Here is a 19,947-nt window from a genome sequence, read left to right as displayed (position 1 = left end):
TATTCCATATGCTTAAAATCAATGTAAGCGCAACCAGTCACGTTTGATTTTAACGTTATTTCCAACGACAAATGGAAATTTGGATGAACTCCTTGGTTTTTTTTTATTGATGCAAATAAATCATATTTATTTAACCTTCTCCAGATTCTGACCAAAATCAGATTTTTTATAGTCGTAGCTGAAAACGTCAAACACATGCGATACCTTTTCTAAAAAAAGCGGAAATTGATGGCCCAATGATAGATCGCGGACGAGTGACGTAACAGGGATGCGATTTTTTGTTATCGCTAATTTTCATCAAACCACTTTATATTTAATATACCCATTTTACTGCCGGTATTTTAATGTTAAATTTTCTTTACCCAATACATACTACATACAGCAATGAAAATGCATAGAAAATGAAAATCACCTAAATATTTAAATTGGCACACCAAATAATATTATTCCTTATATAGTATGGAAATAAATGATCATGCTAATAAATGATAGTATGTAAATGAATGGAAATCGAATAGTTGTGTACATTTTGATGTTGATTTATTAGATTATATTTGCTATACAAGATTTTGGTACAGGTACTTAAAATACAGTCAAGTCATAATATAAATAAATTAATTATAGTAAAACCTCGATATAACGGACCTCAACTTCGGATATAAATGACATAAAATGCGGTCAATAAATAATGTACACATTTTCGCAATTTAGAAGGCTGCTGAACAGCTACGTCACTTTATGACGAGTGACCGAAGACAACAAATAAAGTTTTTTTTTTGTGTTTCCATAAAATATATCTTAATACAGTGTACAAATATAAATTTTTTGAAATATTTTTTTTTTAAACGTATTTTTATATAACGGACTTCGGCTTAAATGGACACCCCCTCCCTCCAATTAGTCCATTATGGTTTTACTGAAAATTTTACTTTTTTTCAGGAAATGGGATTGCAGCTATTGCGAATTCTTGCGGCGCGTGGCAGCCCTGAGTGCACGTGTAGTGCGTCCGGAAAACACGAACAATTCCTCATGTATGGCGACCGCAGAATTTCATTGTGATGCCAGGGAAATTACAATTTAGCCCGCGCGTGGCCGTAGCGAATTTTCGCAAAGGCGATTTATGTGCGCACCATGGTAATTGAAATAAAAATAAACGTTTTGCGAATTGGTACGCCGATTGGATGTGCGGTCGCTCGTGATACATAAATATGAAATATGGCCATTTTCATTGTGGCTACATAACTTAATATTAAGGAACGTTTTATTCTTTTTTCCGTCGGGTAATTCCGTCATAACGAGCTGTAATTGAGAGAGAATTTTCTGAATGTCTTTTTTCGTGCTTTGCCGTCCTGCCGGCTAATGAAAGGAATTAAAGGGTTGCTTTTGAAAACCTCGAAATCTCAAATATACTCTCATTAACGTAGGCGCCGTTTTCTGCAAGCTTAAAATATACAACGTATAATTGCATTTAAAAAATCCTTTTTTATTTTGCTTGTTCATTTTATTTTACTTATTTACATTAAAAGTGATTTTTATTTTTCAATGTATTTCGGATGACCTCCATGGTAATAATATCATAACGTAAGCTTTTATTCCATATTGTCTTTTATAATTATAACAAACTCTTAACAAATTAAAGAAATTAACAAAGCTCCTTAATTTATCTTTCATTAAAATTGGTTTACGAAGAATATGGGGATTTCGATATATTCAATTGACGTAAAGTACTCTATCTGCAAATCTGTTACTTTACAGGAGAGATCTTAGAAGATTTTTTCAACGTATTTTTATTTATTAATTAACGGTTTTATCTGAAATTCTTAACTAGTATTATACATTCAAAAACACGATAAAATAATGTATGTAATTCGTTTCAAGACTTTATGCCTTGTCAAAATTACGTAGTTAGCGTTTTAGGATCTCAGTTCATTTCGAAAATTCGATGTAGATAGCGTCTTATACGCCTGAAAACTAGGCGTATTTTAGTTTGTTTGTTTGTTTACATTTGTAGATAACGGTCAGTTGATAAGGTACACCAAATATCTCAAAATTGACAAAAATGTAGTTAGAGCACTTTACGTAGGGCACGTCGATTTAATATTATCTGTCTATATTGGCATGTCCCTCGTTTCGTAGAATTTTTCTTTGACTTGAGCTTTGATCTTTCCCGTTTTCCTCTGTCTTGTCCCTATTCCAGGTATTTTAGCACATTTGGAATTTTGTAATTGTAACAAGTCACTTTTTTTTTAAATAATAAACATTAAGAAATAATAATGAATCAGTTATTATTAGAGACTATTAGCGATTACGTCACCAGAGTAGGTACTCATTTGTCCATTAAACTGTTTTTAAAAAAATCAATATTTAAAAATTGGTATAAGATTTAAATATTTCTTTATATTTACTCGATTCATAGGCAAGTATTTTAGGTATAAAATAGGTTCAAATAGTGATGCATGTATTGGAAAAAGTTCCATGACATTTTTTTCTAAATGGTATATTGAACGAACAAGCACTCAGACGGTTGTTTCAAAGTAGCTGAAGGGATTTATTTTAGGTATAGTAATCATAGTTGTAAAAAAACATTTAAATCGCTACTGCACAACTTACAATATACAAAAAATTCGCATTAAAAATTTGATTGAAATTTTGAATAAAATATTGTATACCCACAAACAACGCGAAATTAAACATGCAAGAAATTTGTATTTTCTATTTTTTTCATTTTACAAAATTGAGCCACAGAAACACTGGCCGAGTAAAACTAGTTTATAAAAATAAAATTGATTTTTTTTTTAAAGTACTTGGTTGGTTGGTTGGAAGATATTGCTTTATAGCAGTAAGCCCGCCAATGTACCTATTTATTTTCTGTACATGAAGTTTAAATAAACAAATAAAGTACTCCATTAACAGGAAGATCATTAAAAAAGTTCCACTTCAACCACTTACTCATTTACTTACCAGAAATAATTGACACGTTTGAATACTTTTTGGCGAAACGCCTACAAAATTGTGAATTAAAATATTTAGGTACATCTGTTGGAAAGACTTTTTTTAACAATAAGTTTAAATTTAATATTTAAACACAGCTTAAAAAGCTTTCTTATCTTTTGTACATGTACACTTATGTATTTTGTAACTAGTAAAATGGAAAAAAGGTAAAAATAAAAATGTAAACAGTAAGTATATCATATATTTATATTTTCCACATTACCCAATACAAACATTATCAATAACAATTGATTCATAACTCCTTAAAGTCCTTAAAATAAAATATATTATAAAACATATCACAAAAATAACAATATTATAATACATTTCAATCGGTTATTTCATTTTACAAAAACTAATATTTTTAAAAATGTCTTATATTATATTCTGTATGGTATAATTTCGGCTAAATTCAAATACATGTATATTTATTTCATGCATAAATATATATTTTACTTACGATAGAACTAAATTTATCAATGGAAATGGGAAAGTTTTTGAAGAATTAAAAAAAACGACTACCCAAATGGGGTCCATACACAATTGAATATAATTAGGAAGCATATTGGTAATGTGAGTAAGTATAACAAACATAATTTGCAATTTCTCCAATCTAAATAGTTTAAACAATAATTATGAAAGAATAAGTAGATTTTTTATTAAAAATTACAAACAAAATAAAGATTACATTCCTTTAATTTATTTAGTATAGAAATTTACAGAAAAGGTTTATGAAACCAAAAATTACAGCCCAACCACATACCATATGAAATTAAAATAAACTAATTCACAATATTCATCATATGGGATATCATGTGTAAAATGTGTAACTTATATTGACATCTAGACTAATTGTACAGAAAATAATAAATTAACATAAAACAAAATTAAATTATTTAAAAAAACAGTTCTAATAATACTTTTTATTGTATTCTTACATATGTATATATCTATGGAGAATATAACAAAATGTATTTTAAAATCGGTAAATCATGCCTAATAAATTAAGGTAAATTAGAATGTTTAAAAAAAAATCAAATTAAACATACATTTCATAAGTAGTTATTTTTTAATCAATGCAATATATTTATGTACAAAAAAATTTACAATTATTTATTACTACTCATCATTTGGCATTGAAAATTGGAAAGATACTAAAAATATTTATTTATACAAAACTGTGAAAATATATAATAATAAAAAGAATAAAACCCTTATCCGCACCCCAATGGTGCATAGGGCACTGCTTCATATGAACACAGTGTTATCTTGATCGTTTACACACGAAGGAAAGGAGATCAGCCCTCCGCTTCAGGTACCAGTCCAGGGTAATATTGAATAAATATTACAGTGAAAAAATCACTTATAATTATTTGACCCCCCCCTGGAAATCGAACCCGGGACCTCCAGAACGGTAGCCGAGCGTGCTGATCATTACACTACAGAGGCGGACAAAAAAATATTGTGATAAAATTTTACAAATTCTTGATACACAATCACAAATTTATCGTCTTATTCAAGTAGCAGCTTCGATCCAGACTCTCAAACATTAGCGATCATCCTGATAAAGGGTACCCTATCCTGCGGTCAATATATCAAAGTCAATATTTGAAATCTTTTAACATTTAACTGTGATCAGTAATTCTCTACTGGAACCAGCCCTCAGAAGAACATCAGTATAGGTTATCATCACCATCCATAGAATTCGGAGCAATCTTCTTCATATCTACATTTTTGATACCTCAAGATAATTTTTTTGGAACTACATATATACAGATTATAAAAAAATAATTCAACAGTTATTTTGTTTCATTCGCAATATCAAACACCAAATGACGATATTACTACTAACCTATGCAGCATTTGACAGAATATGTACATTATATATTACACATTAATATAAAAATATTAAAATAAGATTACAGATAGGTATTATGAAGAATATTTTTATTGATTTTGTAAAGTATGGTTTAAACATGTCATGGTTTTTCAATGGAAGCAATATTATAAAGAACTGCTTGTTTTATTATTCTTAACAATTCATTCATTCAAACCCTTATCGCACCCAATGGTGCATAGGGCACTGCGTCATATAAACGCAGTGTTATCTTGATCGTAAAGACATGAGGAAAGGTGATCAGCCCCCCGCTTCAGGTACCAGTCCAGGGTAATATTGAATAAATATTAGAGTGAAAAAATCGCTTAAATTTATTTGACCCACCCCAGGAATCGAACCCGGGACCTCCAGAACGATAGCCGAGCGTGCTAACCATTACAATACGGAGGCGGACATAGAGTAGATAAATTAACTTAATTTAAATAAAAATACAATTTAGGGTAAATAACGTTTAGGGTAAATACAATTTAGGGTAAATAACGTTTTAAATAACACTTTATCACTCAAATCCTATGCATTCTCTTGCCGATTTGTTTAAGAAAATATTTTGCTACAATTGATCATTTTTATCTCTATGAAAAACGCCAAATTAAAACCAAAGAAATCCAAAAGAAGAGCAGTAGTTTACAAAACTGTTCAGAATCCATCACTTAATAATTTGTTGGCAAAGTCCCAATTTAATAATTAACTAATCCATCTGTACTTTGACACTTTTAGCTGCAATTTTGCATAAATGATTTTAAATCTTAATTTTGTTTAAAATTTTGGGTGCAATATATCGCTCACTCCTTTCAAGAACGTCATAAATCAAAAATCGTCAATTTTCAGTTTTGAACTATTGAAAAAATACATAACATGGAAAACATGCAGTGTGCATGGTTTCGGAATGCCCAGAAAATGTATTATATCCCAGCAAAAGAGGCATATTTTTAACTTAATATTTACCCGCTACAGGGCAGAAAGTGTTGTTTTTGCATTTTGAAGAAAAGGTATTGTTTAACTATTTTTTCAAACACACTAAATATTTTTCAAATGGTGAAAAAACCTTCATTCAGGTTTCACCTAAAAAGATCTGTTGCACAGTAAAAAGTTTAATAAGTGGCTTGATTTTTATTTTTAATACAATGTATTATATTTTTAAACTTTAAAAACGCGTTCCAGAAAAATGAAGTTTTTTTATTTATGACGTTCTTGAAAGGAGTGAGCGATAAGTTTAAATATCAAATAATAAATAAGCATTTTGAGCTTTTACTGCTTATACATATCGTTAGCATACTGCGTGTGTGTAATGTCATAAGTGACGAAATCAATTGATTTAATTTTGACTTAAGCTCATTTAAATAGTTCAAAATTGTTTTCAAATTGCTATAAAATTCTAATTTGAGGATAAAAACATAACTATCAATTTAAAACATAATTTACAATTTTTTCTAATCCTTATCCGCACCTAATGGTGCATAGGGCACAGCATTGTATAGAAGTAGTATTATCTGGATCGTTAAATACATGAAGGAAAGGGCATCAGTACAGGGTAACATTAAATAAATATTAAAGTGGAAAGTCACTAACATTTATTTAACCCCACTGGTAATCCAACCTGGGACCTCCAGCGCGGTAGCCAAACATGCTGACCACTACACTACGGAGGCCGACAACTATGGTTTTTGGGAATAAACTATATATTTTGTCATGTCAACTAATTATTTTTCAACTTAGTTTTTGCAGTATGCTCAAGATATACAAATAACATGTTTGTTGACTATAATGCAGCCTTGTATGCATTTTTCTTTTCTGCTTCAGTAAAATGCAGAACAGCAGCTATTGCTTTTAGCATGTGTTTTTTTCTGAATAAATCTGTAGAGAGCAAAAACGACAGAACAACGTTTTTCAAGTATTCCAGATTGGCTCCTTCTCTTGACTGAATACGAAGCAATCTGAAATGGAAAACAGGTATTAATAAGAACCCTTATTCTGATATAATTATAATTATTTTTTTAAACCCTTATCCGCACCCCAATGGTGCATAGGGCACTGCATCATATAATCGCAGTGTTATCTTGATCGTTAACACATGAAGGAAAGGTGATTAGCCATCCGCTTCAGGTCCAGGGTAATATTGAATAAATATTAGAGTAAACAAAATCACTTTTATTTACATATTTGACCCCCCCCCCTTGGGAATCGAACCCGGGACCTACGGAACGGTAGCCGAGCGTGCTGACCATTACACTACAGAGGCGGACATAATAAGTTATGGATATCATAGTGGACCAACAAACTAGTAATAAGACAATTAGTTATGGGTATCATAGAGGACCAACAAACTAGTAAAAAGACAATTTGTTATGGATATCATAGTGGATCAACAAACAAGTTAAAAGTATGAAAAACTTCTAATGCACAACTATGATAGCGGCTTCACTCACAACGAAGGGTTGATGGTCCCAAGAGTGAACAATAAATATGGAAGTAGAACACTTCAATACACCGTTCCTTCTATTTTAAATCTATTGCCAGCGGTGGTAAGAGGGCAAACAAAAATATGGAGCAAAGGCAAAATAAAGGAATGGGTAAACGATCGAGTGTTAATTTTGTGAAAAATTTATAAGTTCGAATTTTTCTTTCTTTTTAATATGTATAATAAGTTATAATTGATAAAAATTAAGTATGCACAAAGCACTCAAGACAATGACAAGACACGTAAGGTGGCATGGTGGGTCTCCGCAAAAAATAATATGTATTTATGAATGTATGGATCTATAAATGTATTTATGTACGTATATATACCTAACAATTAAATGAAATTCCGAAGAAAATAATTCTAAGGTCATCTTGTATTTTGATAAAATGATAATATAGTTCACCTGTCAATTTCTTCTTTAAGATTTCGCCTCACTTCTTTAAATCTGTCTTTCTCAATAGTAGCATCGCGTTGACAATCTCTATAAATAGTTACAATTTACATTTAGAAAAAAATATTTAATTATTTAATCCGGAGTTTGCATTGTACAATTCAAAATAAACTCATAACTCTTTGTGTTACGTAATGAGGTTATTGACAAAAAAAAATAACAGAAGGTCCTCGTATGATAGGTCTGTAATGTACATAAGAAACATCAGTCACCATAAATCTTCAAATTTGTTTGAACCCTTTCAAAACTGTAGGGACATATTGTCCCAGAGAATTTCTAATAATTACTTAAATAATTTAAATGCTTACAAATGCATTGGGATCTGGGATTTTAGTACTGTACGGTCATAGGCTCGTAAACAAGTCCAAACCTGTTTGCTTCGTTGCTGTTTGCTGTCTGCTTTTTTTCTTTTCTATAAATTTTTGTCAGTGTTGCTAGCAAACAGTGGACACATATCACGCTTATTACTAACTGTGTTTTTAAATGTGCTGTGCTCGGAATCGCCAAGTAAGCTAGTTATAATTTTGTTTTACTTATTTAGTGTTTGTTTTATTTCCAAAAATAAAAATGGGACTTATATGTCCCAGCAGTGTTAATTATCGGGATATTATGTCCCATCAGTATTTAACAACCTAAATATTCAAAATTTTCATTTTAGAATGGATAAACCTTTGTCAGAGAAAGACTGCTATAAATATTATATGAATTATTAAAATAAAAAAATCGTATTGAAAGGGTTAAGATGTCATAAGAAAGCAAAACATTGTTGTATAAATAAAGCATAAATATGTGTTTTGACTATTATTTTTTGGCAAAAAATTAATTCAGTTCTTTAAACAATAACATTTTATGAAGAGTAATTACTTCTTTTCAAATATTTTCTTAAGTGGAGATCAAAAAACATAATGCCTCAAAGACATCCTCATATGTACAAAAGTTACATACATTGCTTCCACTATTGTCACAAATATTCATATTTGTAATCTTTTTGTAATGTAATGTATGGAAGTGAAGCATGGAGTTAGCAAAAAAAGGGTGAAAGTAGACTCAATACAGTCGAAATACAATCTCTCAGACAAAACGATGAATGATCGATGTTCAAATGGTGAAATAAAGAATGAAAGCAAAGCTGAGTTATGCATTATTGATAAAATTATGAAAGGTGTTAAGATGGTTTAGGCAAGGAACAAATGAGTAAAAGAATGGTAAAATAAATTTACGAGATAGGAGCAGAGGAAGACGATAAAGTATGTTAAATACTTGAGTCGGAATAATCGGCAGGGTATTTTGAGAAGATGCATGGATGTAGAAGAGGCGAAGAATGTTTGCAAAAACAGAGTGGGTTGGCCTTCTATTCTCTCTGCATACGGGGAAGCAGCCTGAAGTTAATTAGTTACTTAGTGTATCTTTTTTCAGCTGTCATATTTCTAACCACTGATTTCTAATTGGAAAGTTATTAGAATATAGTGGATAAGGGTATGAAATTGTGAAAAGGAATGAAGACAGGGTCGGCCTACTCCTGCATTTGTACTATATGAGCTGAAACGATGACAAATGATAACAGGCTTTTAATTTATATGTTAATACCTGTATTGTCCCTCCAGAACATGTTTTTCTTTTCGAAGGGCCGATATTTCCAAATCTTTTCTGGCTAATTCATGGGCATAATGTAGCATGTGGGGCGGGGCAGATATCTCCTGTAATGTAAACGGGAAAGTGAAAAAGATGTTAATTGACATGAGATTGACACCTTGAATGATGGACTCCTTTCGACCTATATATGATATTCAGTTACTAATGGGGAAAGGTTGTACAATCAAGTACACAATTTTATTCAGGTAATTTACTGTCAGTAAATAAATGTCTCTGACTTGCCTGTTACAAGAACGATAATCGTGCGTGAGATTTACCATTATTTATTTTAAGGAGGTAGTTGTTTCAAAAGCAATGGTTAAAAATGCTCAACATTTCATGTATGAAATGATTACAGATATAATTATTTCATATTTTTATAACCAATACTAATTAATTTAAGTGTTTTCATTCGAGAATTTTACATAAATATGTACTTATTATCTTTTTACTGTATCTCGACATACATTCATGCACATCAAAGGAACATAACTTCCATTTATATTTTCATTTACAACTTGTTTTAAATTTTTTCAATGTAAAGTTATACAGTACATATAAGATTATTGATATTTTAATTGGTTGATCCTTTTTAAAATACAAAGTGATATACCTGTAAAGAGCCATTAATATCATGATGCTTTGTGCCATCTGATTTCCCTTCCTCTTCCTTCACATGTCTCGCCCTAATCTCACCTTCTCTCTCACCTAGTAATGTCGAATATCGTTCTCTTTGTTTCTGCAATTGTTGCTCTAATGAAATAACTCGACTTTTATACTCAGATAACTCCTCCTTGTGTGTAGCTCGCTCACTTTTCATGCACTAGAAGTAATAAAAATTTATATTTAATGTTTTTTATTTCATACAGAATTGAGCACACAAAAGATGAAATAATGTGTTCATTTTCAATTTATAATATGGCATGCTAACTACTGTACTTACAAAATATATTTTTATTTTTATTTAGGTATCTTGAATAACTCTTAGCTAAATACAGACATAAAAATATTATAAAATCAAAATAAACATTATAGAATCACTCATAATCTAGTGGAAGCTTAAAAAAAATACAGACACTGGATTATTCATCCCTACAGGTGATATTGACACATTGTTATCGGGCAGTTTTTTCATCAACCCCGACCCTAATTATACTCAGTCTGTCGCCCGACCCTCTGTATACTAATCGCAAGTAACCGCAGACCTAATTCCGATCTATACAAAGCGTCTCTCGCTCTCTACCAACAGTATGTAAAAGACGCTATTAAGTGATTACCGCAAGCAATGTGTTAAGCTCTGGGATGCTCAGATTTCTATCTTCATTTGTATAAAAATGATAGATGCTTTGCCTTAAATTGAGACACCTATAATATATCATCCGTAGATGAATAATGCAGTGTCTGAAAAAATGTTGATAGTAAATAGGTCAAATAGAAGTATATAAAAATATTTATGTTATTTATGGTTCTTTCTTCTAAAAAATATATATGCACACAATTTTGGGATACATATCACCTATGTTCAATTGGAGTACGCTTTTTCTCCACAAATTCTCAACTGAGTGCGCCACCGTCAGCCAAAATTACAATTAACATACAAAAGTAATCCAACAACTATGCAAATATTACATCTATAAAAAATTCATGCAATATGGATGTTCAAAAATGGGCTGAGTGGTGAACAGGTGTATAAAATGATCAAATGCCAGATCAGACATCCATCTTTCTTCGTACAAAAAATGATAGACGCTTTGTCTCACCAAGTTAAAACACCTACAAAATATAAAAATTATTCATACCTCTAATTGTTCATTAATTTTGGAGTCGCATTCCTTTTCAGTTTCTTCAATTTGCTGGTTCAAAACTTCCACTTTGTCTTGTAATGTTTTAATATGTGATTTCAACTTCTCCACATCATTCCTATTTGCATTTCTCTGCTGCGCTATCTCCGTGCTCGAATGATTTTGCGAAAGCTGTTTTTTGTACAGTTCATATTCAGTTCTCAATGCGGTCAGTTCAGTACGACACGCGGAATGTATATTCTGGACATTAGATCCACTTGCGTTGAATATATTCCATATATCAACGGGACTCCCAATCTTTTCGTTGACAATAATAAGCTCTTTTTTTAAAGAGTGAATCTTGTCAATTATTTCTTGAAGATAAGGCATACCAACCGGTTTCTCTGTATCTAACTGACCTAAAAGTAACAATAAAAGAAAACAAGCTAAATGAAAAAAAAAATCATTTGATGAATCAAAAATACACATGAAACACAAAAATACAAATTAAAAAAGTGAAGTACTAAAGTAAATCTTCTAAGGAGTAAACTTTTAATCTAAACAACCGCGATATTTACAAACATTTAGCAATTAGCATATCTGAAATTTCTCTAATCAAAAGGCACCAATGCTTGCAATAACAGCGAAAATACATACTCTGCAGTGTGCATAATATAGTTTGGAGATTGAAACGGATAGCTGTTGATAAAGTGCAAAACCATAATGTACTCTGAGCACATGAATAAATGCACTAGAAATGAGGAGAGCTTGTTCTCAAGTTTAATGAATATACAGCTTTACAGATGATACCCAATTTATAAAACATACTGCAGCCGACTGCTGTGGCGAGGAAAAATTTAGGAACAAACAGAATAAATCAATATTTTTTTCAAATTATCTAATTCAACAGTCTCATTATGGATGTATGTTTTTATAATTTCAGAAAGACCTGAAAAAATTAATACTTTTAAAAATATGTAAGTTTGCGATAGCGGTACAAACTGTATGCTTTTCGGGCCTTTTTGAATCAAGAATTTTTTGCTGTATGCGCCTTGGTTTGAGTTATGCGTACGTATTATTGGCTTCGTCCATAAAACGGTCAACTCACTATAAAGGAGGGAATAAAAACAAGATGATTATTCAAATGAAGCTGGTAACATTACAGATTGATTCAACAATATGCCAGTTTTATGAAATAAGTATTCAATAATTATACGCCTTCCTAAATACATACTATATTTTGCCCTTCAAGTGATTATGTGTAAATCAATGCTTAACACTTATCTAATATGTGTCATATTAGAAAACTATTAAATAGCTACATTTTGTAATATGTATTCATACCACTTAGGACTTCTTCTACAAAAGATTTTCGCTTTTGTCTATCCGTATTTAAGTCGGGTTTTTCATTAAGACTCGTGGTGACATTATTCCTCAGCTGCTGTATAACTTCTTGGTCTTTTCGCCTCTGCCTGTCATATTCACCGACCGTCTCTGATAATTCAGCAAGTCTCGCTTCTAGTGTCGCCACGCGTTCTTCTTGACTGGCACTCATTCGCTTGGCCATTTCTTCGGCTCTTTTAGATTTTGTGCGCTCCTATAAATAGTTGTGAAGACGTTAAAAACAAAAATAATGATTGAAAGATGGTTAGAGATTCAGATGGTAATGTAGAATGTAAATTTATTTCAAAACTAATAATGGAATAGAATAAGAGAAAAATGTACTTATAATGAAAATGAGATTTTTTACATTAAAATTAATGAGAATACAAAATTAAAATAATAATTTTACACAATATGTATTTGTAAAAATTTTTACTCATACAAGCTTCCGCTTCAATGTAAATAATATTTTTAGTAAAAAAATATTTCTGGTAGTCTGCTTTCTACCAGACTGCATTGTTATAACTAATAAATACACATAAACATATTCATTTTAAAAATATACAATAAAACTTTAATATCATTCCGTAAGTACTTTATTATCACTGTTAGTAAATTTCATTAAGGCATACTTATTTGCTATTAAGAAGTTATAAACTTGTAAACTGATCAAATTAATCAACAACAAAAAAACCATATATGTATTAATGGCAACAACAAAAATTGATCTTGTAACTTTTATCCTATTATATACACAGTAAACACAGTAAGGGCATGTAAAAGGGATTTGGCAAAGCACACAAAGAGCTCTACAGAAAAATACATACTGATAATATTGAAATTATTTTGCATTTAATTATGTTAGTGGATTTCTCTCATTACAACTATCTATAAAACTCACCTCTCTAATAGCCAAAGAGTGATTCTGCTTCATTACAGCAATTTCTTCTTGGAGTTGGACAAGCATTTGGGGAGTTTCTAGTGTTCTGGCTTCCGCTCTATTCAGCTTTCTTTGTGTAGCTTCCAATTCACTGTTCAAATCCCTGAATCGTTTTTCTAGGTCTAAATTAGTGACTGAAAACATAAATAGAAATAATGTTGAATATCGATGAGTATAATGACACATAATATACATCAAAGAACACAGTTTCACCATTCATGTGTATCCGAAGTTTGCATGAATCAGTGAGACCTTTCGACTGCTCTACAAGTATCAATGAATGATTTGTCACCCCCCAACAATGCAATAAATACACCCAACCCTTTAAGGCAAATAAAATTAAATATGTACTTATAAAAGCTATTTTTATTAAATTTATCCATAGTATAATAATTTTTTTTCAAATAATTATAAAATTCAGTTTAGAAGTTAATCCTTAAAACTCGAAAACCATTTGGAAAACTAATTTGTGAATAAAGCGTTATCTATTATGATTATTTGAATTGAAAATGTAAAACTAGAATTTTGTTAAAGTAATATGCAGATTGAGTACATATCATGAATATTACTACTCAAACCTTATTTTATACTTGGTATTGATTGAACACAGACTTATATAATATATTTATAATAAACTCTTACCAGCATTATCAGAAGAAATTACAAACTTGTCCTCTAATTTTTCTTTTGAACGTTTTTCCGAAATGAGTTTCATTTGCAATTCCCTGAAATAAAAATAATATTACAGGGTAGTAACCATCTTGTTCTAGATACAAGGATTTACAATGTGTATGTATTGTATACATGTTTTACTTTATATGTATCTGAGGGAATTTTACCTTTAATTGCATCTTTGGGATGGTCAATTATAGCTTGACAGGAAATTTAATTTAAATAAAATTTAATGACTTTAACAAGCATATTTCTAGCTAAATTAGTGGATTTAGGATGTTGTACAACACTGAAGAATACATACTTAATCATCAGGGAGTGTTCAGTGTGTTCCCTTTCTCTTTCCTGTATTTCATATGCTAGTTTGGCTCTGAGATTTTCCAACTCACTTTGACGCAGTTTAGACAAAGAATCCAACTGCTCCTGTAGATCTCTAACACTCTTGTCATTCTAAAATTAAAATTAGTAATTCGTTTTAATTAAACCATATCCGCTCCCCAGGTGGAGGATATGGAGTCCATATACTATCTCCAGGCTTTTCTGTCGGCTGCCAGCTCCCTTGCATCCTCCCAAGTCAGATCCGCGTCCTGAAGCTCTGACGAGCACTGCCAACGAGTGGTCATCCTGGGCGGCGCGAACCTGATGCCTTGTAAAAGAGGCAAGCTTCATTAAGGCTCTCAGGAGGCATACGGAGTACACGGCTAAGCTAATTGAATCACCTTTTCTTGATGACAGAAATTAAATAGCAAATACATATATCACATACAACTTCTGCAAAACAATATGTGCCCACATCGTCAGTTTCATAATAAAATGCAAAGCTAAAGAAAATAGAGAATGTATAATATTCTGTAGAACATAGAAAGATAAAGTTATTGGAATAAGAAAATCCAACTCATTACTCTTAAAATTTATGTTGTCGGGAAAGTCTCGATGCTTAAAGGCGTTGAATTGAAAATAATGAATGCTTTTTTAAGATACAAGTGTCAATTTTGTAAAAGTCAACATTTGTATTTAAAAGAATAATATTCACATTAAAATTTTTTTAAACGCAATCCTGATTAGGATTCTTCGTCACTCTTACCTTATCAATTAAAACTAAAATAAAACAATATAACTAAATAACCACAATGCTGCTTCCCCGCAGGGGAGGAAGAGAGAAAAGAACGCCACACCCATCTGCCTTTGCAAACAACCTTTGCCACTTTCATTTTCATGAATCTCCTCATACATAACTGCCAAATTTTCTGACTCCTAACCTGACCACTTTCAAGTATTTGAAATACTTGATCATGCCAAGTTTTCCGGTCTTCCTCTGTTTCTTTTACTAACTACATTCGCCTCATAAATTTATTTTACTGTTCTTGATTCACATGCCCAAACCATTTCAAAATACCTTTCATAATCTTCTTTTTTATTTTTTATATAACATTCGTATAACATTTTTCTATGTAAGTAGTTTATAACAACTTGTTAAATTGATGTGTCGCAATTGGTGTGTTTTTTATACATATTTATGTAAATGGTACAATAGTACCGTTTATATCAAAATAAATAAATAAATAATTTATCGATAATGCTATCTCAGCTTTGCATTCCTTCTTTACATCACCATTCGAACATCTATCATGCATCTTTTTGTCACACATTCGTCTAAGAGATCGAATTTCGACTGCATTCAGTCTGCTATAATCTTTTTTTGGTAACTCCATGCTTCTCTTCCACACATTAGGGTTGGAACAAATAAAGTAATATTATAAAGAAATTTATACTTTTTAAAAATCAAAGCAATGGTACATGTCAGTAAAAAGCGCAATAACTGGACAAGTTATGAATGAAATTGTGATTAGACTAAGAGAATATTTACCTGTTCTCTAGCAGCTCTTTTATCATTCTGAAAAGCTTCTTCCATTCGCTCCTTTTCAGCCGACAATGTAGCAAGGGACAATGTTAGAGTTGCCATGGAATTTTCTGCAATTTAATATAGACTTGTGCAAAGACACTCATTTTTCATAGCTCCAAAACTGTTCAACTTATTCCACAAAGACTATTTGTTAGATGTTAAAAGTTTGTGTAAATTTAAAAATTTGCTTAGATTATTTATAAAAGAGACAGATTTAAGCTCCTTTTTCTTGAAGTACATGCTAGCTAGCTTTTTACTTTTTCATCTTTTTTATGTTTTTAAGTTTTTTTATTTTATTTTTAAAAAATTTAAAAAAATGTTTTCTGAGAGTCAAGTATTTTTTTTATTTGATATTAACAGTTTATTCTAGTTCTACTTATAAAACCTATACCCTTATACCCTTTACTATGACTAAATTATATTGTATACCCACACACAGGCCATGCCTTTGTGGGATCTTTTTTTGTATTCATTTTTATTTTATTTTATTCATATTTTTTTGTATTTGAAATTATGTTTTGTATTGCAAAAGAATTTAAAATAAAGAAAAAATAATAATAATAAATAAATAAAATATTGAATGGTACAAGAGCTGTCGAGTGGAGAAAGCAGCAGGTCACTATAGACTAACATGATGACAAGATTTTAAAAATAAAATAAAGTTAAGCAAAGGAGACTGTATAGTATTTAGTGCTACATCCATATAAAGATATTTATCTGCTTATATTTCATCATACACAAATAGAAAATTACAAAAACCCTCACTGAGTTTTCCTGTACCAAGGGCACATTTTACAATACTTAAATTAAACTATTCTTCAACCCTTATCCGCACCCCAACGGTGCATACGGCACTGCATCATATAAACGCAGTGTTATCTTGATCATTAACACAAAAAGAAAAGGTGATCAGCCCTCTGCATTAAGTCCAGTCCAGGGTAATATTGAATAAATATTAGAGTGAAAAAATCACTTATATTTATGTGACCCCTCCCTGGGTATCGAACCCGGGACCTCCAGAATGGTAACTGAGCATGCTGACCATTACACTACGGAGGCGGACAAATATCAAACTATACAAAAGAAAATTGTTTTTGACATGCAATCAAAGAGTTATTTTTAAATGAATCTATAAGGATTGTTTTGGCATATAGTTAATTGACTGTCATAATTAGTTGAATATTTCCTCTGAGAGGGTTCGTCTTGAAAATATTTTTTTCAACATTTATATTTGAGGAACAATAATACTTTTAAAAAATGCATAACTTGTACCACCCCAACAAATAATCCTATATGTACTGTAGAACATAATAAAATTTACTAACTCTTTTGTATTTCGGATGTTACGTATGGTTTTAAAGATGTATGAAAGTTTTTTGTAACTTGCAAATCCCATTTTGAGTTTTTGTCTAAGTTTTAAGTTACATAAGTTTTTTTGTGGAAGTATGCTAAGATCGTAGATTTGTGAATTTAACATACTATGGACGGGAAAGGTATTTCTACAGGTGGGGACTGACCGGAGTCATTTCATCGTAACATACCATGTTACGATGCGAGCATTCGTATAGTCAGTACAGCGTTCCGAGTGCTCCATCCGAAGTCGGATGCTCGCTGGGAGTGACATTATGACGTTAAATTACGACGAAATGGTCCGGTCAGTCCCCACCTTACCTGTTCGGTCGATTGATGCTTAAAGATGGGAAGGGTATTTTTACCTTCTGTGCCGGACTCATTATAAAGTCAGAAAAGAAGGAATTACATATTCAATGTTTTTACATGAATATTATGCATCAATCTCTTTATTAAGGTCTTAACTCTTACTAAAGGGTACATGATTATCAAATCCCGTTGCCAGTGGTCCGCAGGCAAAAAAACACCCGTCCTTGGGGTGTTAATATGATTAATAAGAACATTACGATTGCACCTTTTGAGATTAAAATTTTTGTTCGGTTTTCTTTAAGAGAACAAATAGAGCTATTTTTTAAAAAGAAAATGGAACTAAAAAACCAAAATTCACCTCCTGTGGTGGAATCATCAGATTTATTGAGAGCAGATAAACTTGCTTCAAGTGCCTTCTTCTCCCTGACAAGTCCTTTGTATGCAGTCACAACATCTGTAAATGAAAAATTCCAGTGCTTAAATACAAATGTGACATGAGATGTCGTAGAATTTGACGTTAACACTTTAACAACCTCGTGTCAATGTATGGGATATACGCATAGAGCCACACGTTTTTGTGAAAATTAAACTTTTTCTAAAAATTTATTAAAATCCTTATTTATTTTTTTTTATTTCTACACTTGATGCATCAATATTATTAGTCCAAAAAACGATTTTAATTCGCGCACTGTTACGTTTATCCATTTTGATGTTTCTGGGGCTCTTTATATTTCGATTTGTTTTGATCATAGTATCTGTTGGTTTCATCAGAAATTTTATTCAAAAATTCATCTGTAATAGTAAAACCTTCTACATTTTCACATTTTTCTGGAAAATTTTTAAATCCTGGGGTTCCAAAAAGCTCTGATTGTTTCGTGGAATGTCGGACCACAAAAAATATCACAGACACTCAAGATAAGATTTGAAAAGTCCAACACAGGCGTCCCCCATTTCATCATTTGACTTAACAAAAGTCTAATCATTCAGATTATTTCCACAGATGTCAGTAATATGAAAAATCAACTAAGTTTGAAGCCGAAATTCAGCAGGATGGATATAACTTATTTTGAGATATTGAAATTTGAATTTAAGTATTGCATATTGTCACAAACCTTGTGCCAAACGCTTGTTGGCTAACATTGGAGATGTTGTCATAGGCTGTGTGTCAACTGTGGGTAAAGAGTTAATCTCAAACTAATGTCTGTTATGCTCTATATATGGAACTCAAGTGTTTGATACTCTAATGAAATATTTTTTAAATATTCAAGAAGTAGTACAGGGAATGTAAAACTCATTATGCGATAGGGATAACACTTTTTTATTAGAGTACCTACCCATTGAACTCTAGAGTGGAAGAGTGCCAGCCCTCAAATTGTGCTGTCAAAATCATAATCCTTTGCTCGTTAAAAAATCAGTCTTAATTGAAATCTGAATTTCGGCTCAAGTATCAAATAAACAGTATGAATGACATATATAGCATGTAGTGATAAAACACCTTTGAAAGTATATGCATGTAAAGAGATGAGAAAAAAAAGTAAATCTACCTCTTAATCGGCTCTCATATCTTTTTATTTGTTCATTTTGTTTGGATATTGTCGACGATAGTTCATTCTTACTCATCTTTTCTGTATTCATTTTGGTATCCTAAAATAATCGAAACAGCATTGATTAGAATGATTTACTCAATAAGAAAAAATGAAAACATATTGAGAAATGATAAAATACTGTGATTTATTCATAATTTCAAAACATTGAGTACACAATTTTTTATGCTATTATATTATTACTATTAACGTACAAATGACACTTATATGCATTAAATATTTATTTGCAATTTCGTAAAATACTGAAGCAAATAGTATGGAAATTGAAATTAGTGACAGCCAATGTCATGCAACTTTTGACAGATTGGCATACTTTTTTACAATAAGGCAGTATGTTTCTGTAGGCTTTAGAGCCAGTCAGGCTAAGTTTACGGGGCAGGTAGTACAACCATTTTTTAGGAGAACCTACTTATGTATTTATTTTTCTTTGCCTACAATAAAAATACACAATACAGATAGATGTGTTTTATTTAGTCTGCTGTTCTCTACAATATGCCAGCTGCAATAAAAAAGCTTGTCAAAAAAACTTCCACCTTTTTTTCCATTACTTTTTTATTCCTTAGTAAAAACTGT

At 31.1% G+C, this 19,947-nt stretch overlaps 1 protein-coding gene across 1 annotated transcript; it reads right to left on the bottom strand.

Annotated features, from left to right (window-relative positions):
* Positions 1 to 3,180: 3,180 nt before the first annotated feature.
* On the bottom strand, positions 3,181 to 19,680 carry LOC148299102 (GRIP and coiled-coil domain-containing protein 1-like). Its single transcript, XM_088276375.1, has 13 exons — positions 19,569 to 19,680; positions 19,315 to 19,414; positions 18,129 to 18,224; positions 16,076 to 16,179; positions 14,513 to 14,658; positions 14,179 to 14,261; positions 13,498 to 13,670; positions 12,558 to 12,810; positions 11,232 to 11,632; positions 10,046 to 10,255; positions 9,388 to 9,497; positions 7,753 to 7,830; positions 3,181 to 6,822 (listed from the first exon to the last, which is right to left on the bottom strand). The coding sequence occupies exons 2-13, from the start codon at positions 19,403 to 19,405 to the stop codon at positions 6,648 to 6,650; spliced, it is 1,920 nt and encodes a 639-aa protein (XP_088132501.1). The 5' UTR covers positions 19,406 to 19,414; positions 19,569 to 19,680; the 3' UTR covers positions 3,181 to 6,647.
* Between the last annotated feature and the right edge of the window lie 267 nt (positions 19,681 to 19,947).

Source organism: Brachycentrus maculatus, unplaced genomic scaffold (assembly GCF_059751285.1).
Source record: "Brachycentrus maculatus isolate JH-2025_06_01 unplaced genomic scaffold, ASM5975128v1 h1tg001338l, whole genome shotgun sequence".
Taxonomy (NCBI): domain Eukaryota; kingdom Metazoa; phylum Arthropoda; class Insecta; order Trichoptera; family Brachycentridae; genus Brachycentrus; species Brachycentrus maculatus.
Note: the sequence above shows the minus strand (reverse complement) of the source record. Positions and strands in the feature narration are given on the sequence as shown.